A 19,883-nucleotide genomic window follows, 5' to 3' on the forward strand; every position below is an offset into this window, starting at 1 on the left:
CACACACACACACACACACACACACACACACACACACACACACACACACACACACACACACACACACACACACACACACACACACACACACACACACACACACACACACACACACACACACAGAGAGAGAGAGAGAAGGCGGAGAGAGAGCGAGTAGGGTGAGAGAAAGAGAGATGGAAGGAGCATGTCTCGTGTAATTCCAGTAGAGACAGATACAGAGAGAAACAGTGAGAGACCATAACATGCTGACCACACCGCTCGCGCACGTTGCAAAATATATTTACACATACATGGTATTCAATCAACTAGCGTCTGCGTAGCCAGGTGCAAAAATATAACTTGTTTCTATTTTTGATGCTTGACGTGCTGCAAGTCCCACCTCTCCCGTCTCCTCATTGGTTTTTAGGAGCATATACCAACATGGGTGACTGAAAGATTAAATGAGGTTCACACTCAAGTCCAGTTGTTGGTGGTAATGCACTTTAAAGTTGGTTGCCAACAGTCATATAAAGTCAGAAGAAGGAGACTGAAGGAGGAGAAATTACTAGAAACTAACTAAATTTACCCTTTTATATGTGAATTAATTGTTGGAGTAGAGGACCTTGTACATTTTAGGTAAAATAACAACCCAATGTTTATATCCCAGGACAAATTAGCTATCAACATCAAGCTAGCTAAATGGCCGTGATTGTTTCATGCATTTCAACCTGTCCCCAAATTAATAAAGTTGGTTCAGACTTCGTTTTGATATTTCAACATGCGTGTCCTGATCTCATCTGGTGTGGATGGACAAAATAAACTGAATACCCATGTTGACTAATGATGTCTCACAGCTCTAGACATCATTATATTTGAAAGGCAAAGAACACCATCATTGTCTCTCCCAATAGCTCTTTAAAAAATAAAGCCATGAAAACCCAGATCGAGATGGAGAGACTTGTGTTGGAGGTTGTCTTTCTCATACACCTTCACAGTCATGTGAGCAGTGGACCCTTTTATTACAGCAAGTACAACATTGACAAACATAATATCTTTACTATTCACAGAAAGAGGCAATGTTCATTAGAATGCGCCAGAGGGCTGAATGCCAAAGAGGAGCCTCAAGCTACAGCATCGACACCTGCCTTCTTGGAAAAATGAATCATCTTGCTTTGTGTCTGTTCCACATGGTGTGGAAACACACACACTGACAGATTTCACATTGACTGACTTCTGCTCTCACACACACGTAAGCACATAAATACACACACACACACACACACACACACACACACACACACACACACACACACACACACACACACACACACACACACACACACACACACACACACACACACACACACACACACACACACACACACACACACACACAAACACCGTATAAACACGTCCAAATGCTGTTGCTTCAGCCACTTAATATTCCCCCAGACGATGAGTTTCACTAGGCCAGAGCACAACAAACAAACAAAGAGAGAAACGCCAACAAAAAAACAAGCCCAATCTGTTTCCTCAGCTGTGGATTCTGCATGGTGTGTGGTGTAAGGGGGATGGGGGATGACGGAACCAATGGACATTTGATCTGAGAGCCTGGAAGAGTGTGTGAGGAGTGTGTAAGCAGTGTGTGTGGACTGCTAATGTGTGATTTTGGGCCATCATTAGCATGCTGGAGGGCGGGCCTGAGAAACGCATCGCCAACCACCAGCGCCGCCACAGCAACCACTGATGGGGTCTGTCCAATTCCCCCCAGGCACACCCGTCAACATCTTCATCAAAACACACAAATGCACACACACGCGCGCACACACACTTCTCTTGGCTGGCTCCCAGCTGCTCTCTCCCTACAGCTGTATGTGGAGAAAAACAAAACTACACCCACACGCTAACCTCAGAGTTCCTCTTCCTCTGATGGAAGTCTGTCAAAAACACCAGTCATGTCTTTCATATCAAAGAACAGACCAGAACATATGTGACCCATTCCAGGAAGCTAGGCGTATGTCGCACATCACTACTTAACACGAGAGGCATTTAAACTGATACAAACATTTTATAAAAATATATAAATTGGGGGGCAGAAATGCCTTCGGAACATGTGAACTTTCAAGCGCCTTAATAGCAAACGTGCATGCCATCTATAAATACGAATAAAATGGTTAAATTATGAACCTAGTTGGTTTAGCCACAGAAAAAGACACGAACCATCCCATTAGCCATGATTGACTGAGATAATGGATGGGCTGGACATGCCGAGAGATAAGTTCATATTGATCTGCCATGCAGCATGCTTCTGTCTATAACATGAGCTGCTCAGTATGTGTAGATAATCCTTGCTACCACGGCTTTTTGTTTTTATATCATGAAGAACTGCAAAATTGTTGCTACTGCTCTCAATATTGCTGCCCTGAATTTAACATGCATATCGACAAAGATCCGTGGGGAATAATTGTCGTGGACTACTTTCGGGTGGACGATCATGCCATGTTGACTCTCTCTGACTCTGAAAATGAATCAGACAATGAGGAAATCCTTGATGTAGGTAAAAACATTTACATTGAACCAGACATTGTAGAGTCTTCTGATGACAGGGATGGGGAAGAAATGGCGATCAACAGTACTGTTGTCACAGAAGAAGTTGACCAAGTTTGAAATAAGTAGAATGCCCGGTGGAAGAAGAGTATGATTGCAAATGAGGAGGGAGTTGAAAAGAGAACACAGAAGCCTGCTGTATAAAACACCTGTCTCCGGATTACACCTTCAAACTAAGGGCAACCATGGCATCCATGACAGAGGGGGAGAAGCGTTCATCCATGTATATGGGCAAAAGTCTAGCTACATTTTCAGACATTATACGTTTCAAATTTTTTGGGAAAGTCATTTTCACCGCAAGTTAACGTGTAATGTTAGCTAGCTAGCAGACATTAGCTGGCTGGCTCGCTAGCTAATGTTACGTGTATGATCTTTGTAGTAATATTGTTATTATCTCAGAAAGCCATTTATATTACTAGCTATAGCCTATAGCTAGCTAGCTAACATTGAACCTAGTTGGTTAGCTTTAGCTACCTGCAGATTCATGCATGGTACATGGTAGTACTGTATGGCTTGGGATTATGGTTCATTGTTTAGACAAAAGACTAAACAAAAGACTCCACTAAGCAAGTAACCATTTCACTGTACCATTTACACCTTCTACATCCTGTGCATGTGCCAAAACAACTTTGATTTGATTTAATATATTGCGTGTTTACTAGAGATGGTAATGTGAAGAACAACATGACCTACACCAAAGTCAGATTAGGATATAGGCCAAGGACTAGATAACATATTTTACTACTACTTTCACCACTTTTAGTATTGAAAGTTTTTGTTTTTTTACTACACTACCTAACTCACTCTGTTTAGCACAAGGCCTCACATGTGAATTCTTGAAGAGATTGGGTGGGGCTAAGGCTTAAGAATGTGTGAGTGATGCTGAATGGGTGTAGACAAAGAAGAGCTCTCCAGTAGGTGTACCAAAAACATTCATGGGACATTTTCTCAAAAGGGGGGTTACAAATGTATCAACTTTCAAAGCAGAATTACTTTCCCATTGTTTCTCAACTGCAGTCTCTACTTTACCAAAATGTTGTCAAATATCACCAAAGTGGTGGGTCACATATAAAGTTATCTACGCCAACCAACGTAAAAGCAAAGAGCAGAGAAGGTTCTTCACAGGTAATTCATAAAGTGAAAGTCTAGTGCTATCTCTGTCTTACCGGTTGGGTGACTAACACCAGGCTCCACTCAGGCTCTAACACCAGGCTCCTCTTAGGCTCAAACACAAGGCTCCTCTCAGGCTCAAACACAAGGCTCCTCTCAGGCTCTAATACCAAGCTCCCCCCAGGCTATAATACCAGGCTCCTATCAGGCTCTAATAACGAGCTCCTGTCAGGCTCTAACACCAAGCTCCAACATCAGGCTCCACTCAGGCTCAGGCTTGTTAACAGTTGCCTGTCCAGTTCAATAGACCTTAACGAGCGCCCTATGACCTGACTGACTTATTGATCCCTCCCATGCCAAGAGGTGTAGGAGCAGGTGTACTAACATCCACCAGCTCGCAAAGAGACCTGACACCACTGGGCTAGCCTGGCCAGGTTACACCTCCACTCCCACCTCCGCATTGATGTGCCATCTTGGATGAACTGCACTACCTGAGCCACTTGTGTGGGTTGTAGACTCCGTCTCATGCTACCACTAGAGTGAGAGCACCGCCAGCATTCAAAAGTGACCAAAACATCAGCCAGGAAGCATAGGAACTGAGAAGTGGTCTGTGGTCACCACCTGCAGAATCACTCCTTTTTTGGGGGTGTCTTGCTAATTGCCTATAATTTCCACCTTTTGTCTATTCCATTTGCACAACAGCATGTGAAATTTATTGTCAATCAGTGTTGCTTCCTAAGTGGACAGTTTGATTTCACAGAAGTGTGATTGACTTGGAGTTACATTGTGTTGTTTAAGTGTTCCCTTTATTTTTTTGAGCAGTGTATATATATATATATATATATATATATATATATATATATATATATATCAGGAGGGTCGTGTTTCATACACACGCACAGGCAAAGATTTTTAGCTGGCAGGCAGACATTGGAATACGTTTCTAAGTGACAAAGTGGGGGCTTTGCATTGGCACGTTTATTCTGAGACTGGAATAGAATGCCAGGATTGTAAAATAACATTATTTCCAAACTTAAAATAATGGTTCTAGTATGCTGTAGATCCCTTTTGTTCGCGGTTCTGATTCTGTTCCTCTAAAAATGTAGTGATTTTCCAGTTTTCGTTTCTGTTTCCTGAACTGGTTTCAACCCCTGGTTTGTTATGTCTGTCTGGCCTATGCTATGTCTCCCATTCTTTCGTGGTACATTTTTGTATGTAAAGCAAATATCTGTGATATTTGAAAGAAATATTTAATCTATTCTAAGGAAATATCTAATGTTGTGAGCATGTCTGAAGTGTGTACAGTAAGAGGCAGATGTGTGCTAAATATAAAGCTGTCAGAAGAGAGGAGGCAGCATGTAGCTGCAGAGTTCATGGGGAACATGCTCCAGTCTGATGGGGGTAAACAGCCAGCTGTAGACAAAGAAAGGGTTGCCCCTGCTGTCATGTGATTCCTAAACACAACACCAACGCAACACCCAGAACATCGACTGTTCATTAGCCGTTAAAGACAAACACCCTCCTCTCCAAACCGTCTCTCTCTCTGCTGAAAAACCTAATTCAAGCCTAATTGACAGCTTGAATGGCTGCAGAAATCTGTGCTTTGTCAAGGCAATCTTTCTTTCTTTCATTTCACACTTTTATCATAACTCAGAAAGGACAGTCTGGCATAAACATGACAGTGTTGCTAAAGCATACAAAAGGCTGTACTCAGAATCTGAGGCTTCACTCAGTCTCACTGTGTCAGTGTGACAGAATTACAACAGCCATCCTGCACAGACAGATGGACGAACAGACAGACACCCAGACAAACAGATAGACAGACACACAACAGATGTGTGGAGCGACCGTAACACGCACTGTAACTCACATGGTAGGAGGCCCTCTCCTCTCTGTCCAGGGGTCTGGTGACAAACATCTTGCCGTGCACAGGGTCGATGTTGTACACATCAATGGGAGGCTGGTCCGCCCCTGCTCCAGTGATGCTGTAGCGTATCCCTTTCTCCAGGTCCTGGTCCGAGCGGATCTGGCAGAGGGAGATATAAACACGATGACATGTTGTATGAGACTCAAAGCATGGCTCAGAAGTGGTAGAGGGCAATAGTGATGCGCGGGTTGACTCATAACCAACAGTACCAGCAGTTATATCGGCAGGGTCATGAAATATTGTGTGGATGAAGGGCAGGTGGATGGCAGGCTGGCTGAATAAAGAGAAAACAATGCATAAAAAATCTATAAATGTATAATTCTTGTGCAATCCATATCTATAGGCTACATTTAAGTTTTTCTTTCATTATTTTTTTCTGGCATTAGGCAATGGGTACAAAAAAGGTCAGAGTGTCTGCGGGTTTTCGCTCTATCCTTGTACTTGATGAATTATGGCCACTAATTAGTAAGGAACTTCCCTCACCTGGTTGTCTAGGTTTTAATTGAAAGGGAAAAACAAAATCATACAGACACTCGGCCCTCCGTGGAATGGGTTTGACACCCCTGCTTTAGTGCATGACTGTAGCCTAGACACGCCAAATGCCAATCACCAAATGCTTGAGGGAACTTCGGTGGGAAAAGTTAACTTCGATCCACTGAGTTAAAAAGGACAATGTCAGAGTCAGGGGAGTCATGCACCCCAAAGATCTGAGGAGGCACAAAGTACAATACCAGTCAAAGTTTGGACACACCTACTCAGTTTTTTTGTTGTCATTTTTACTATTTTCTACATTGTAGAATAATAGTGATGACATCAAAACTATGAGATAACACATATGGAATCATCTATTAACCAAAAAAGTGTTCAAATCATAATATAAATAATAAAAATAATAATAATATAAAACAAATCAAAATATATTTTATATTTGAGATTCTTCAAAGTAGCCACTCTTTCCCTTGATGACAGCTTTGCACACTCTTGGCATTCTCTCAACCAGCTTCATTAGGTAGTCACCTGGAATGCATTTCAATTAACAGGTGTGCCTTGTTAAAAGTTAATTTGTGGAATTTATTTCATTCTTAATATGTTTGAGCCTATCAGTTGTGTTGTGACAAGTTAGGGATGGTATACAGAAGATAGCCCTATTTTGTAAAAGACCAAAAAGTCAATATTATGCAAGAACAGCTCAAATAAGCAAAGAGTAACGACAGTCCATCATTACTTTAAGACATGAAGGTGAGTCAAAGCGTAAAATTTCAAGAACTTTGAAAGCTTCTGTCATGACGTTGGCCTGTTGAGGGGAGGTTTATGACCCCCATAAATACCTTTACCCTTTTCTCTCTCTCTACTTCATAAAGTTGATTCTTGTAAAGCCTTTGTAACATAGAGAGTCTGGTAACATCGAAAAGTGGGAAACGGAACCATATTTCGGTAATCCAACCAGTTGAAAATATACGTTGGTACTTAATGAATATGATCTCAGATCAGTTGTTGTATGAGACATTACTACTAATGACAGGATGACATAAACTGTATCTTGGAAAGTCGACACATTCTAGTTATCAGATTCACATGGAATTGTTGTGCAATTTAAATGTTTAAATATGACACTATTTGTGAAAAGACTAAATGTAATTTTAGCTTCTTAAATGAGAGAACGGTTTGTCATAGAGAAACTCTGCTCACTCAGAGCCCAAGTGAACAGACTTTGGTTGTAAACTATGAAACACGCCCTTCTTTCACCACTATATAAACCTGTTGACGAAAATAAAATTTTCTCTTCCAAGGACGTGAGGACGAATGTCCTAGGTTGCAGCCAAAAAAAATGCTTCGCAGAGTTCAAGTAACAGACACATCTCAACATCAACTGTTCAGTGGAGACTGCGTGAATCAGGCCTTCATGGTCGAATTGCTACAAAGAAACCACTACTAAAGGACACCAATAATAAGAAGAGACTTGTTGGGCCAATAAACTAGAGCAATGGACATTAGACCAGTGGAAATCTGTCCTTTGGTCCAAAGAGTCCAAATTAGAGATTTTTGGTTCCAACCGCCGTGTCTTTGTGAGACGCAGAGTAACTGAACAGATGATCTACGCATGTGTGGTTGTTTAGCACTTTTTTGGTTACTACATGATTCAATATGTGTTATTTCATAGTTTAGATGTGTTCACTATTATTCTACAATGTAGAAAATTGTCAAATTAAAGAAAAACCTTGAATAAGTAGGTGTGTCCAAACTTTTGACTGGTACTGTATGTGAGGATGGCTGGGAGGAGGTCCATAGAGGGACCATGCCCCCATCCGGACAATGTGCATTTTTCAAACACCTGAAACAGCTTTTTCCTGCAAGCTAGAGCCATAACTATTATGCTTAATTCTATGTAAAAAAAATAAAAAAAAATCTGCATATCTAAGCATACCTTAGATTGAGCTGTTTGTATCCTCCTGACTGGTGGTTCTTTCTTTAATTAGGGATAGGCGTCCCGTTAAAGGGATAGTTGTAAATCATGCAGCGCCATGTTTCACGATCGCAGATTTTAGAGAAACAACAAATGTCGGTACATATAAGTGTCTTATAACGGCTGAAAGCTTAAATTCTTGTTAATATAACTGCACTGTCCACTTTACATTAGCTATTACTGCGAAAAAATGCCATGCTATTGTTTGAGGAGAGCACCTAACAACAAAATACTTTTTTCACCGCAATAGTTTGATAAATTCACCTCTGAAGGTGAAATGTGTACTTACATTCTGAAATCTTGCTCTGATTTATCATCCAAAGGGTCCCAGAGACAACATGAAGTGTAGTTTTGTCAGATAAAATCATTTTTCATATCCTAAAAAGGTCCACATAGCATGCACAATTGATTTTGTATTGCCATTCGTTCAATTTGCAAAGAAAGGAATCTGTTCAAATCTAACCCTAAACGTTGTTTCAACCAGTCAAATCATGTTCGTATTTATTCCTCAGAGATCATAGAATGTAATCAGACTTCACTATATCATTAGGGGTGTAGTATATCCTATAGGACACCAAATTTGGTCAAGAGCGACGCGTTCATGGCACGCCGATGATGCGGGCGCTCTTCACTTGATCGTCTGTAACTTTGTCAAATAAGCACCAATCGGGGTCAAACAAAGCTAGCTAGATAGCCAATGAGCTGGGCTTTACGGGAGTATTGGAAAACCTGCTAACCTTGTGCGACAGCAAGCCTTTTCCTTTTGGACAAAAATTATAAGAATATTGAGAGCTATGAAGTTATGAAAACTTGGTGTTTGCAAATGTTGAACTTATAATATTGCTACTAATACTGGAAAAGCTAAATCAAAGTCCAAGTATACAGATTTGATGATAATCTTGCAGAAAAATGTAATGTGAATGTAAATGTCTCCTTCACGATTTGCCCAAATGTACCTGGGTGACTTCACACTAAATGTCATGTAGTTTGCTCATACTTCAAGTTATACGTCTGAAACTTTGCACATACACTGCTGCCATCTTGTGGACACCATCGGAATTACAACCAGCGTGATGGCTTGGGACCTTTCTGTTGCATTTCAAAGATGGTGGTAGAAAACAAATGGTTGTTTTTTTCTTTGTATTTTCTTCTACCAGATCTATTGTGTTATATTCTCTGACATTCAATTCACATTTCCACAAACTTCAAAGTCTTTCCTATCAAATGGTACCAAGAATGTGCATGTCCTTGCTTCAGGGCCTGAGCTACAGGCAGTTAGATTTGGGTATGTCATTTTAGGCGACAATTTAAAGAAAAGGGGCTATCCCTAAGAAGAACCTACATACGCTTCTCTGCATCTCTACTAAAATCTGGGTAAAAGATTGAACGAGTCGTATTCAGTACATTTAATTATTGCTTGCTTTTCTAATTTCTACCAACCTTGCCAGCAGGAATGCCAGCTAAGACAGTTAGACAAGCTAGCTACTCTAACTTGATTGATAGCTGGTAGCTAGTTATGAAGTCGGGAGATTGGGAACCTATCTGGGATAGCTAAAGCCAACTTAATAAAATTGCTAAGTGGCTAGTAGTATTACAGAGAAAAACCAAACAAATGTAATAGGGCACGTGCCCCTGTGCCCCCAATGGGCATGACACCTCTGGTCAGAGTTTAATTCAATAAGAGAAAAGCTGTTGAATTGAAAAGAGAAGGGAGGGCCAGAAAAATAATGTTTGGGAAAGATTTGGGGAAGTGGTAAAAGAGGATGATAACAGTGCCGGCTATGCATACTACCCTGCATCCCACTGCTGACTTCAAATCAAATCAAATCAAATTGTATTTGTCACATACACATGGTTAGCAGATGTTAATGCGAGTGTAGCGAAATGCTTGTGCTTCTAGTTCCGACAATGCAGTAATAACCAACAAGTAATCTAACCTAACAATTCCACAACTACTACCTTATACACACAAGTGTAAAGGGATAAAGAATATGTACATAAAGATATATGAATGAGTGATGGTAAAGAACGGCATAGGCAAGATGCAGTAGATGGTATAGAGTACAGTATATACATATGAGATGAGTAATGTAGGGTATGTAAACATAAAGTGGCATAGTTTAAAGTGGCTAGTGATACATGTATAACATAAAGATGGCAAGATGCAGTAGATGATATAGAGTACAGTATATACATATACATATGAGATGAGTAATGTAGGGAATGTAAACATTATATTAAGTGGCATTGTTTAAAGTGACTAGTGATACATTTATTACATCAATTTTTCCATTATTAAAGTGGCTGGAGTTGAGTCAGTATGTTGGCAGCGGCCGCTAAATGTTAATGGTGGCTGTTTAACAGTCTGATGGCCTTGAGATAGAAGCTGTTTTTCAGTCTCTCGGTCCCTGCTTTGATGCATCTGTACTGACCTCGCCTTCTGGATGATAGCGGGGTGAACAGGCAGTGGCTTGGGTGGTTGTTGTCCTTGATGATCTTTATGGTATTCCTGTGACATTGGGTGGTGTAGGTGTCCTGGAGGGCAGGTAGTTTGCCCCCGGTGATGCGTTGCGCAGACCTCACTACCCTCTGGAGAGCCGTACGGTTGTGGGCGGAGCAGTTGCCGTACCAGGCGGTGATACCGCCCGACAGGATGCTCTCGATTGTGCATCTGTAGAAGTTTGTGAGTGCTTTTGGTGACAAGCCAAATTTCTTCAGCCTCCTGAGGTTGAAGAGGCGCTGCTGCGCCTTCTTCACAACGCTGTCTGTGTGGGTGGACCAATTCAGTTTGTCCGTGATGTGTACACCGAGGAACTTAAAACTTTCCACCTTCTCCACTACTGACCCGTCGATGTGGATAGGGGGGGTGCTCCCTTTGCTGTTTCCTGAAGTCCACAATCATCTCCTTTGTTTTGTTGACGTTGAATGTGAGGTTATTTTCCTGACACCACACTCCGAGGGCCCTCACCTCCTCCCTGTAGGCCGTCTCGTTGTTGTTGGTAATCAAGCCTACCACTGTAGTGTCATCCGCAAACTTGATGATTGAGTTGGAGGCGTGCATGGCCACGCAGTCGTGAGAGAACAGAGAGTACAGGAGAGGGCTCAGAACGCACCCTTGTGGGGCCCCAGTGTTGAGGATCAGCGGGGTGGAGATGTTGTTACCTACCCTCACCACCTGGGGGCAGCCCGTCAGGAAGTCCAGGACCCAATTGCACAGGGCGGGGTCGAGACCCGGGGTCTCGAGCTTGATGACGAGTTTGGAGGGTACTATGGTGTTAAATGCTGAGCTGTAGTCGATGAACAGCATTCTTAAATAGGTATTCCTCTTGTCCAGATGGGTTAGGGCAGTGTGCAGTGTGGTTGCGATTGCGTCGTCTGTGGACCTATTGGGTCGGAAAGCAAATTGGAGTGGGTCTAGGGTGTCCGGTAGGGTGGAGGTGATATGGTCCTTGACTAGTATCTCAAGGCACTTCATGATGACGGAAGTGAGTGCTACGGGGCGGTAGTCGTTTAGCTCAGTTACCTTAGCTTTCTTGGGAACAGGAACATTGGAGGCCCTCTTGAAGCACGTGGTACAGCAGACTGGGATAAGGATTGATTGAATATGTTGAATATGCATGCTCTGAGGACGCAGCTGGGAATGCCGTCTGGGCCTGCAGCCTTGCGAGGGTTAACACGTTTAAATGTTTTACTCATCTCGGCTGCAGTGAAGGAGAGCCCGCACGTTTTGGTAGCGGGCCGTGTCAGTGGTACTGTATTGTCCTCAAAGCGAGCAAAAGAGTTATTAAGCCTGTCTGGGAGCAAGACATCCTGGTCCGCGACGGGGCTGGTTTTCTTTTTGTAATCCGTGATTGACTGTAGACCCTGCCACATACCTCTTGTGTCTGAGCTGTTGAATTGTGACTCTATTTTGTCTCTGTACTGGGACTTAGCTTGTTTGATTGCCTTGTGGAGAGAATAGCTACACTGTTTGTATTCGGTCATGTTTCCGGTCACCTTGCCCTGGTTAAAAGCAGTAGTTTGCGCTTTCAGTTTCACGCGAATGCTGCCGTCAATCCAAGGTTTCTGGTTTGGGAATGTTTTAATCGTTGCTGTTGGTACGACATCGTCAATGCACTTTCTAATGAACTCGCTCACCGAATCAGCATATTCGTCAATGTTGTTGTTGGACGCAATGCGGAACATATTCCAATCCGCGTGATCGAAGCAGTCTTGAAGCGTGGAATCAGATTGGTCGGACCAGCGTTGAACAGACCTGAGCGAGGGAGCTTGTTGTTTTAGTTTCTGTTTGTAGGCTGGAGTCGTGGTCAGCTTTTCCGAAAGGAGGGCGGGGGAGGGCCTTATATGCGTCGCGGAAGTTAGTATAACAATGATTCAAGGTTTTACCAGCCCTGGTAGCACAATCGATATGCTGATAGAATTTAGGGAGTTTTGTTTTCAGATTAGCCTTGTTAAAAGCCCAGCTACGATGAATGCAGCCTCAGGGTGTGTTGTTTCCAGTTTACAAAGAGTCGGATAAAGTTCGTTCAGGGCCATCGATGTGTCTGCTTGGGGGGGAATATATACGGTTGTGATTATAATCGAAGAGAATTCCCTTGGTAGATAATGCGGTCGACATTTGATTGTGAGGAGTTCTAGATCAGGTGAACAGAATGACTTGAGTTCCTGTATGTTTTTATGATCACACCACGTCTCGTTAATCATAAGGCATACACCCCCTTCCCTCTTCTTACCAGAAAGATGTATGTTTCTGTCGGCGCGATGCGTGAAGAAACCAGCTGGCTGCACCGACTCCGTTAGCGTCTCTTGAGTTAGCCATGTTTCCGTGAAGCAGAGAACGTTACAATCTCTGATGTCTCTCTGGAATGTTACCCTTGCTCGGATTTCATCAACCTTATTGTCAAGAGACTGGACATTGGCGAGTAGTATGTTAGGGAGTGGAGCGCGATGTGCCCGTCTCCGAAGCCTGACCAGGAGACCGCTACGTTTTCCCCTTTTACGGCGTCGCATAGGGTCGCCGGCTGGGATCAGATCCATTGTATTGGGTGGAAGGCAAAACACTGGATCCGTTTCGGGAAAGTCATATTCCTGGTTGGAACGATGGTGAGTTGACGTTGCTCTTATATTCAGTAGTTCCTCCCGACTGTATGTAATGAAACCTAAGATTACCTGGGGTACCAATGTAAGGAATAACACATAAAAAAACAAAATACTGCATATTTCCCAAGGAACGCGAAGCGAGGCGGCCATCTCGGTCGGCGCCGGAAGTTTCTGCCTTGCCTCTGACTTGCCTCTGAAGCTAATGCAGGGTTGGTCCTGGTCGATCCCTGGATGGTAGACCAGCTGCTGCTGGAAGTGGTGTTGGAAGTGGTGTTAGAAGGCCATGTAGGGGACATTCTTCCCTCTGGTCTAAGGAGATTCCAATGCACCAGAGTATTGACGGGGACATTGCCCCGAGTAAGGTGCCGTCTTTCGGATGGGACGTTAAATGGGTGTCCTGACTCTCCGGTGTCCTGGCTAAATTCCCAATCTGGCCACCTAATCATCCCCAGTTTCCAATTGGCTCATTCATCCCCTTTCCGCCCCGTAACTCTTCCCCAGGTCGTCGCTGTAAAAGAGTACACTATATATGCGGTAGTATGTGGACACCCCTATGAGTGAATTCGACTATTTCAGCCACACCCATTGCTGAAAGGTGTATAAAATCGAGCACACAGCCATGCAATCTACATAGACAAACATGGCCAACATGTCTTACTCAGTTACTCAGCCAACAGTTGTTAGTAGCAGGCTGCTTCGATGGCACTGTGTTATCCTCAAAGTGGGCGAAGAAGGTGTTTACCATGTCCGGAAGCAAGACGTCGGTATCCTGGTTTTCCCTTTGTAGTCTGTGATTGTTTGCCACATACGTCATGTGTCTGAGCCCTTGAATTGCAACTCCACTTTGTCTCTGTACTGAAGTTTTGCCTGTTTAATTGCCTTATGGAGGGAATAACTACACTGGTTGTATTCGGCCATATTCCCAGTCACCTTGCCATGCTTAAATGCGATGGTTCTCGCTTTCAGTTTTGCGCGAATGCTGCCATATATCCACTGTTTCTGGTTAGGTTTTAATAGTCACAGTGGGTTCAACATCTCCTATACACTTCCTGACAAACTCAGTCCCCGTATCAGTGTATTCGTCAATGTTAATCTCGGAGGCTACCCGGAACATATCCCAGTCCGCATGATCAAAACAATCTTGAAGCATGGATTCCGATTGTTCAGACCAGTGTTGAATAGTCCTTAGCACGGGTACTTCCTGTTTGAGTTTTCTGCCTACAAGAAGGGAGGAGCAAAATAGAGTCGTGATCAGATCGGCCGAAGAGAGGTCGGAGGAGGGCCTTGTAACCATCCCAGAAGTTGGAGTAGCAGTGGTCAAGTGTTTTAGCAGCGCGAGTACTACAGTCAATGTGTTGATAGAACTTCAGTAGCGTTTTCCTCAAATTTGCTTTGTTAATATCCCCAGCTACAATAAATGTGGCCTCAGGATATGTGGTTTCCAGTTTGCATAACGTCCAGTGAAGTTTTTTGAGCGCCGTCGTGGTATCGGCTTGAGCGGGAATATACACGGCTGTAACTATAACTGAAGAGAATTCTCTTGGGAGGTGTTACGGTCTTCAATTGATTGTGAAGAATTCTAGGTCGGGTGAACGAAAGGATTTGAGTTCCTGTATTTTATCACAATCACAACATGAGTAGTTAATCATGAAACATACACCCCTGCCCTTCTTATTCCCGGAGAGATATTTATTCCTGCCTGCGCATTGAACTGAGAACACAACTGGCTGCATGGACTCAGACAGTATATCTCGAGAGAGCCATGTTTCCGTGAAACAGAGTATGTTACAATCCCTGATGTCGCTCTGGAAGGAAATCCTCAACCTGAACTCCTCAACTTTATTATCCAGAGACTGAACATTAGCAATTAATATACTCGGAAGCGGTGGGTGGAGTGCTCGCCTCCTGAGTCGGACTAGAAGTCCAGTCTGAATAACTCTTCTCCGCCTGCGGTGTTTTGGATCAGCCTCTGGAATCAGTTCAATTGCCCTGGGGGGTATGAACAAAGGATCTGATTCTGGAAAGTCGTATTCCTGGTCATAATATTGGTGATTTACCGTCGCTCTGATATCCCAAACGTTCTTCCCGGCTGTATGTAATAACACAAAAAAGATTCTGGGCTAATAATGTAAGAAATAACACATAAAACAACAAAATACTGCAGAGTTGCCTAGGAACTAGAAGCACGGCTGCCCTATCTGTCGGCACCATCTTATCCAGCCTAAGATCACCATGCGCAATGCCAAGCATCAGCTAGTGTAGTGTAAAGCTCGCCGCCATAGGACTCACGCTTCACCATCTGGCAGTCCGACGGACACATCTGTGCTTGGTGGATGCCAGGAGAACGCTACCTGCCCCTATGCATAGTATCAACTGTAAAGTTTGGTGGAGGAGGGATAATGGTCTGGGGCTGTTTTTCATGGTTCGAGCTAGGCCCCTTAGTTCCAGTGAAGGGAAATCTTAACTCTAAAGTATACAATTACATTCTAGGCGATTCCATTCTTCCAACTTTGTGGCAACAGTTTGGGGATGGCCCTTTCCTGTTTCAGCATGACAATGCCCCCGTGCACAAAGAGAGGTCTATACATAAATGGTTTGTTGAGATTGGTGTGGAGGAACTTGACTGGCCTGCACAGAGCCCTGATCTCAACCCCACCTTTGGGATGAATTGGAACGCAGACTTCGAGCCAGGCCTAGTTGCCCAACATCAGTGTCTGACCTCATTAATGCACTTGTGGCTGAATAGAAGCAAGTCCCCACAGTAATGTTTCAACATCTAGTGGAAAGCCTTCCCAGAATAGTGGAGACTGTTATAGCAGCGAATGGTGGACCAACCCCATTTAATTCCCATGATTTTGGAATGAGATGTTCGACGAGGAGAGGGTCCACATACTTTTGGTAATGTAGTGTATGTTCTCAGTCAATTTACCTGGTAAAATAAGGCTAAATAAATAAAATGCTATGTGCAATGATTGTGAGGCGCTATACAAATTAGACAGTCACAAGACTGGAAACTTCAAATATGGCACGTCAAGGGAACTGTACTGTGCGGATGGGTTAACCTGTTGGGGATGGGGGCGCTGTTTAGACTATTTATGCTAATTTGGCTAATTTTTTAAACGGCTTCCCACAAAATCCTTGATCGTACAATATGCATATTATTATTATTATTGGATAGAAAACAGTCTATAGTTTCTATAGGAGTTGAAATTTTGTCTCTAAGTGGAACAGAGCCCATTCTACAGCAATTTCCCTGACATGGAGTCAGATTTGAGAAATGTTGGCCACTCTTCTGAAGTCATTTAAAAGGGCACTGTCGTTGCTATGACTATACGGACACTTCTTACGTCTTCCCCTGGATGCCTTTACGTGATGACGATTCCAACGGGGTCGATTGCGCGTTCACAGGCCCTACAAATGAAAAAAACCTTTAGCTAGCAAGTCTTTTCTTGCTGCGTAACGCGCGTGGAAGACACCGACCCTCTCCTGTTCCAAGCGTTAGTTTAGCCTGTTATATTTCTCCGGTCATCTTTTCACTCGTTATAGGAGTTACAAACATCATAAAGTAGTTAATTTAAAGCGTTTTATAGCAATTTATATCCGTTTAGTGCGATTTTGGGACATTTATTTTTGCAACGATGTAAAAAGTTGGGCACGCTTTTCAGTTCATCCCGAACGCAGTTGACATTTCCACATGGCAAGAGGACAGCTTTCCACCAAAAGACGATTTCTCCCAAGAAAGGATCCTTTGCCCAAGATACTGATGGAAGAACAGCTCAAGGTAGGACATTTTTATTATGATAAATCGTGTTTCTGTCGAAACATTTTAGTGGCTTAGGACGCCATGTTTTTTGACGTAGCTTCGCTTGGCGCAAACTGTATTGAAAAGTAAGGATAAATTAAAAAATGTAATAACGCAATTGTATTAAGAATTAAATTGTCTATCAATCCCTGTCCACCCTATATTTTTTAGTCACGTTTATGAGTATTTATGTATAAGAGTAGATCACTGTCTAAGTGGCGCAAGGACAAATTCTGACCAGCTGAGTTACATTTCACATTGTCTAACCATGATTTTGGTGGCTAAATATAAACATTTTCGATCAAACTGTATATGCATGTTGTAATGTGATGTTACAGGAGTGTCATCGGAAGAATTCTGAGAAGGTTAGTGAAAAAATTAATATATTTTTGGCGATGTTGACGTTATCGCCCACTTTGGCTAGAATCAATGCTGGGCTGCTATGTGCTATGTGCTATGCTAATATAACGATTTATTGTGTTTTCGCTGTAAGACACTTAGAAAATCTGAAATATTGTCTGTATTCACAGGATCTGTGTCTTTCGATTCGTGTATGCTGTGTATTTTTACGAAATGTTTGATGATTAGTAGTTAGGTAAACACGTTGCTCATTGTAATTATTCTAGTCCATTTGTGATGGTGGGTGCAATTGTAAACTATGCCATATACCTGAAATATGCACTTTTTTCTAACAAAACCTATCCCATACCATAAATATGTTATCAGACTGTCATCTAATGAGTTTTTTTGTTGGTTAGGGGCTATAAATATCTTAGTTTAGCCGAATTGGTGATGGCTACTGGTGTTGGTGGACAAATAAAAGATGGTGGATTATGCTAATGTGTTTTTAGGTAATAGATGTACATCTTTACATATTGTGTCTTCCCTGTAAAACATTTTAAAAATCGGAAATGTTGACTGGATTCACAAGATCTGTGTCTTTCATTAGCTGTATTGGACTTTAATGTGTGAAAGTTAAATATTTTAAAAAAATATTTTTTTTGAATTTCGCGGCACTGGTTTTTCAGTGGGGGGGGGGGGGGGTGTGCCGCTAGCGGCACTCTCATCCTAGACAGGTTAACAAGTCCAATACAGCATATGAAAGGTACACATATCGTGAATCCAGCCAACATGTCCGATTTTTAAAATGTTTTACAGGGAAGACAAAATATGTAAATCTATTAGCTAACCACGTTAGCAAAAGACTCCACTTTTATTACTCCATCAGTTTTTGACTCCATCAGTAGCTTTCACAAATTCGGCCAAATAAAGATATAAATAGCCACTAACCAAGAAACAACCTCATCAGATGACAGTCTGATAACATATTTATTGTATAGCATATGTTTTTTTTTCGAAAAATGTGCATATTTCAGGTATAAATCATAGTTTACATTGCAGCTACATTCAGAAATTGCACCGAAAGCAGCCATAATATTTATATAGACACCAACGTCAAATACCTAATTACTCATCATAAAACATTTCTGAAAAATACATAGTGTACAGCAAATGAAAGACAGGCATCTTGTGATGCCAGACAATATTTCAGATTTATTAAGTGTTTTACAGTGAAAACAAAATGTAGCATTATATTAGCTTAGCACAATAGCCAGAAACACTTGGGTGCCGGCGACTACGACAGATATATGAAATAACATCATAAATTGGGTCTTACTTTTGCTGATCTTTCATCAGAATGTTGAACAAGGTGTCCTTTGTCCAGATGAGTCGTTGTTTGGATTCAGAATGGCAACTTTCTCTCTCCATTTAGCAAGCGCGCTAGCCGGGTTGCATGGATCTCTCCATGTAAACAAACGGAAGAGAACGGAACACGGCAAAACTCCCGAAAAAATTTCAATAATCTGATGAAACTATATTGAAAAAACATACTTTACGATGATATGGTGACATGTATCAAATAAAATCAAAGCCGGAAATAATAGTCGCATATAACGTCAGCAAAACAAAAGGGAACCCCACTGTCCAAATTGCGTTCTTCAGAGTACCGGAAATTGGGTACACGTCATTCCAAGATGATTTATTCCATCCCAGATCGAGATAATCACCTCATTTCTTCTCTCACAGCCTTCTTGACACCCAGAGGAAGGTGTATGACGTGTATGTATACTAATAGGTCTTGTGCCCATGTATAGGCAGGAAGTTGAACAGAGCATCGATTTCAGACGTTCCACTTCCTGGTCAGGAAAAGTGCTGCAGAATAAGTTCTGTTTCACTCAGAGAAATAATTCAAACGGTTTTAGAAACTAGAGAGTGTTTTCTATCCAATAGTAATAATAATATGCATATTGTACGAGCAAGAATTGAGTACGAGGCCGTTTAAAATGGACACATTTTATCAGGCTACTCAATACTGCCCCTTGCAGCCATAAGAAGTTAACGTCGTTTGTTGTTTTGTAGTTTATTCAAGTGTTCTTCGTGTTTCGTCTTCATTTAATAAATCATTATGTCTACATACCTCGCTTCATGTTGGTCCGATCCATGCTCCTCCTCGTCTGAGGAGGAGAACGAATATGACAGCCGTTATAGAATCACCCACCTACAAAGGATCAATCAGCGGGGAAAAGGGCAGCGACAGCAGCACCAGAAATCCCAGGACTCCTGGACATGGGAGGAGATTTTGAACGGAGAAGGACCCTGGGCACAGGCTGGGGAGTATCGCCGCCCCAAAGCTGAGCTGGAGGAAGCGAAAGCTGAGCGGCGGCGATATGAGGAGGCAGCACTGCAGCGCGACAGGTACGAGAGGCCACCCCAGAATTTTTTTTTTTGGGGGGGGGGCTAGAGAGTAGTGTGGCTAAGCCAGGTAGCAGACCTGAGCGCACTCCTCGTGCTTATTATAAGCAACACGTTACTGGTCAGGCACCGTGTTATGC

At 42.5% G+C, this 19,883-nt stretch overlaps 1 protein-coding gene across 4 annotated transcripts in view; it reads right to left on the reverse strand.

The window, feature by feature from the left end:
* The window catches only part of LOC129851070 (cadherin-4-like), a 450,252-nt gene that overhangs the window by 63,573 nt on the left and 366,796 nt on the right, over positions 1-19,883 (reverse strand). For all 4 annotated transcript variants that reach the window (XM_055917262.1, XM_055917261.1, XM_055917259.1 and 1 more), the window contains one exon: positions 5,567-5,722. In XM_055917262.1, the coding sequence (XP_055773237.1) occupies positions 5,567-5,722 (156 nt within the window). The remainder of the gene's footprint in view (positions 1-5,566; positions 5,723-19,883) is intronic.

This window comes from Salvelinus fontinalis, chromosome 3 (genome assembly GCF_029448725.1).
Source record: "Salvelinus fontinalis isolate EN_2023a chromosome 3, ASM2944872v1, whole genome shotgun sequence".
NCBI classification, from domain to species: Eukaryota; Metazoa; Chordata; class Actinopteri; order Salmoniformes; family Salmonidae; genus Salvelinus; species Salvelinus fontinalis.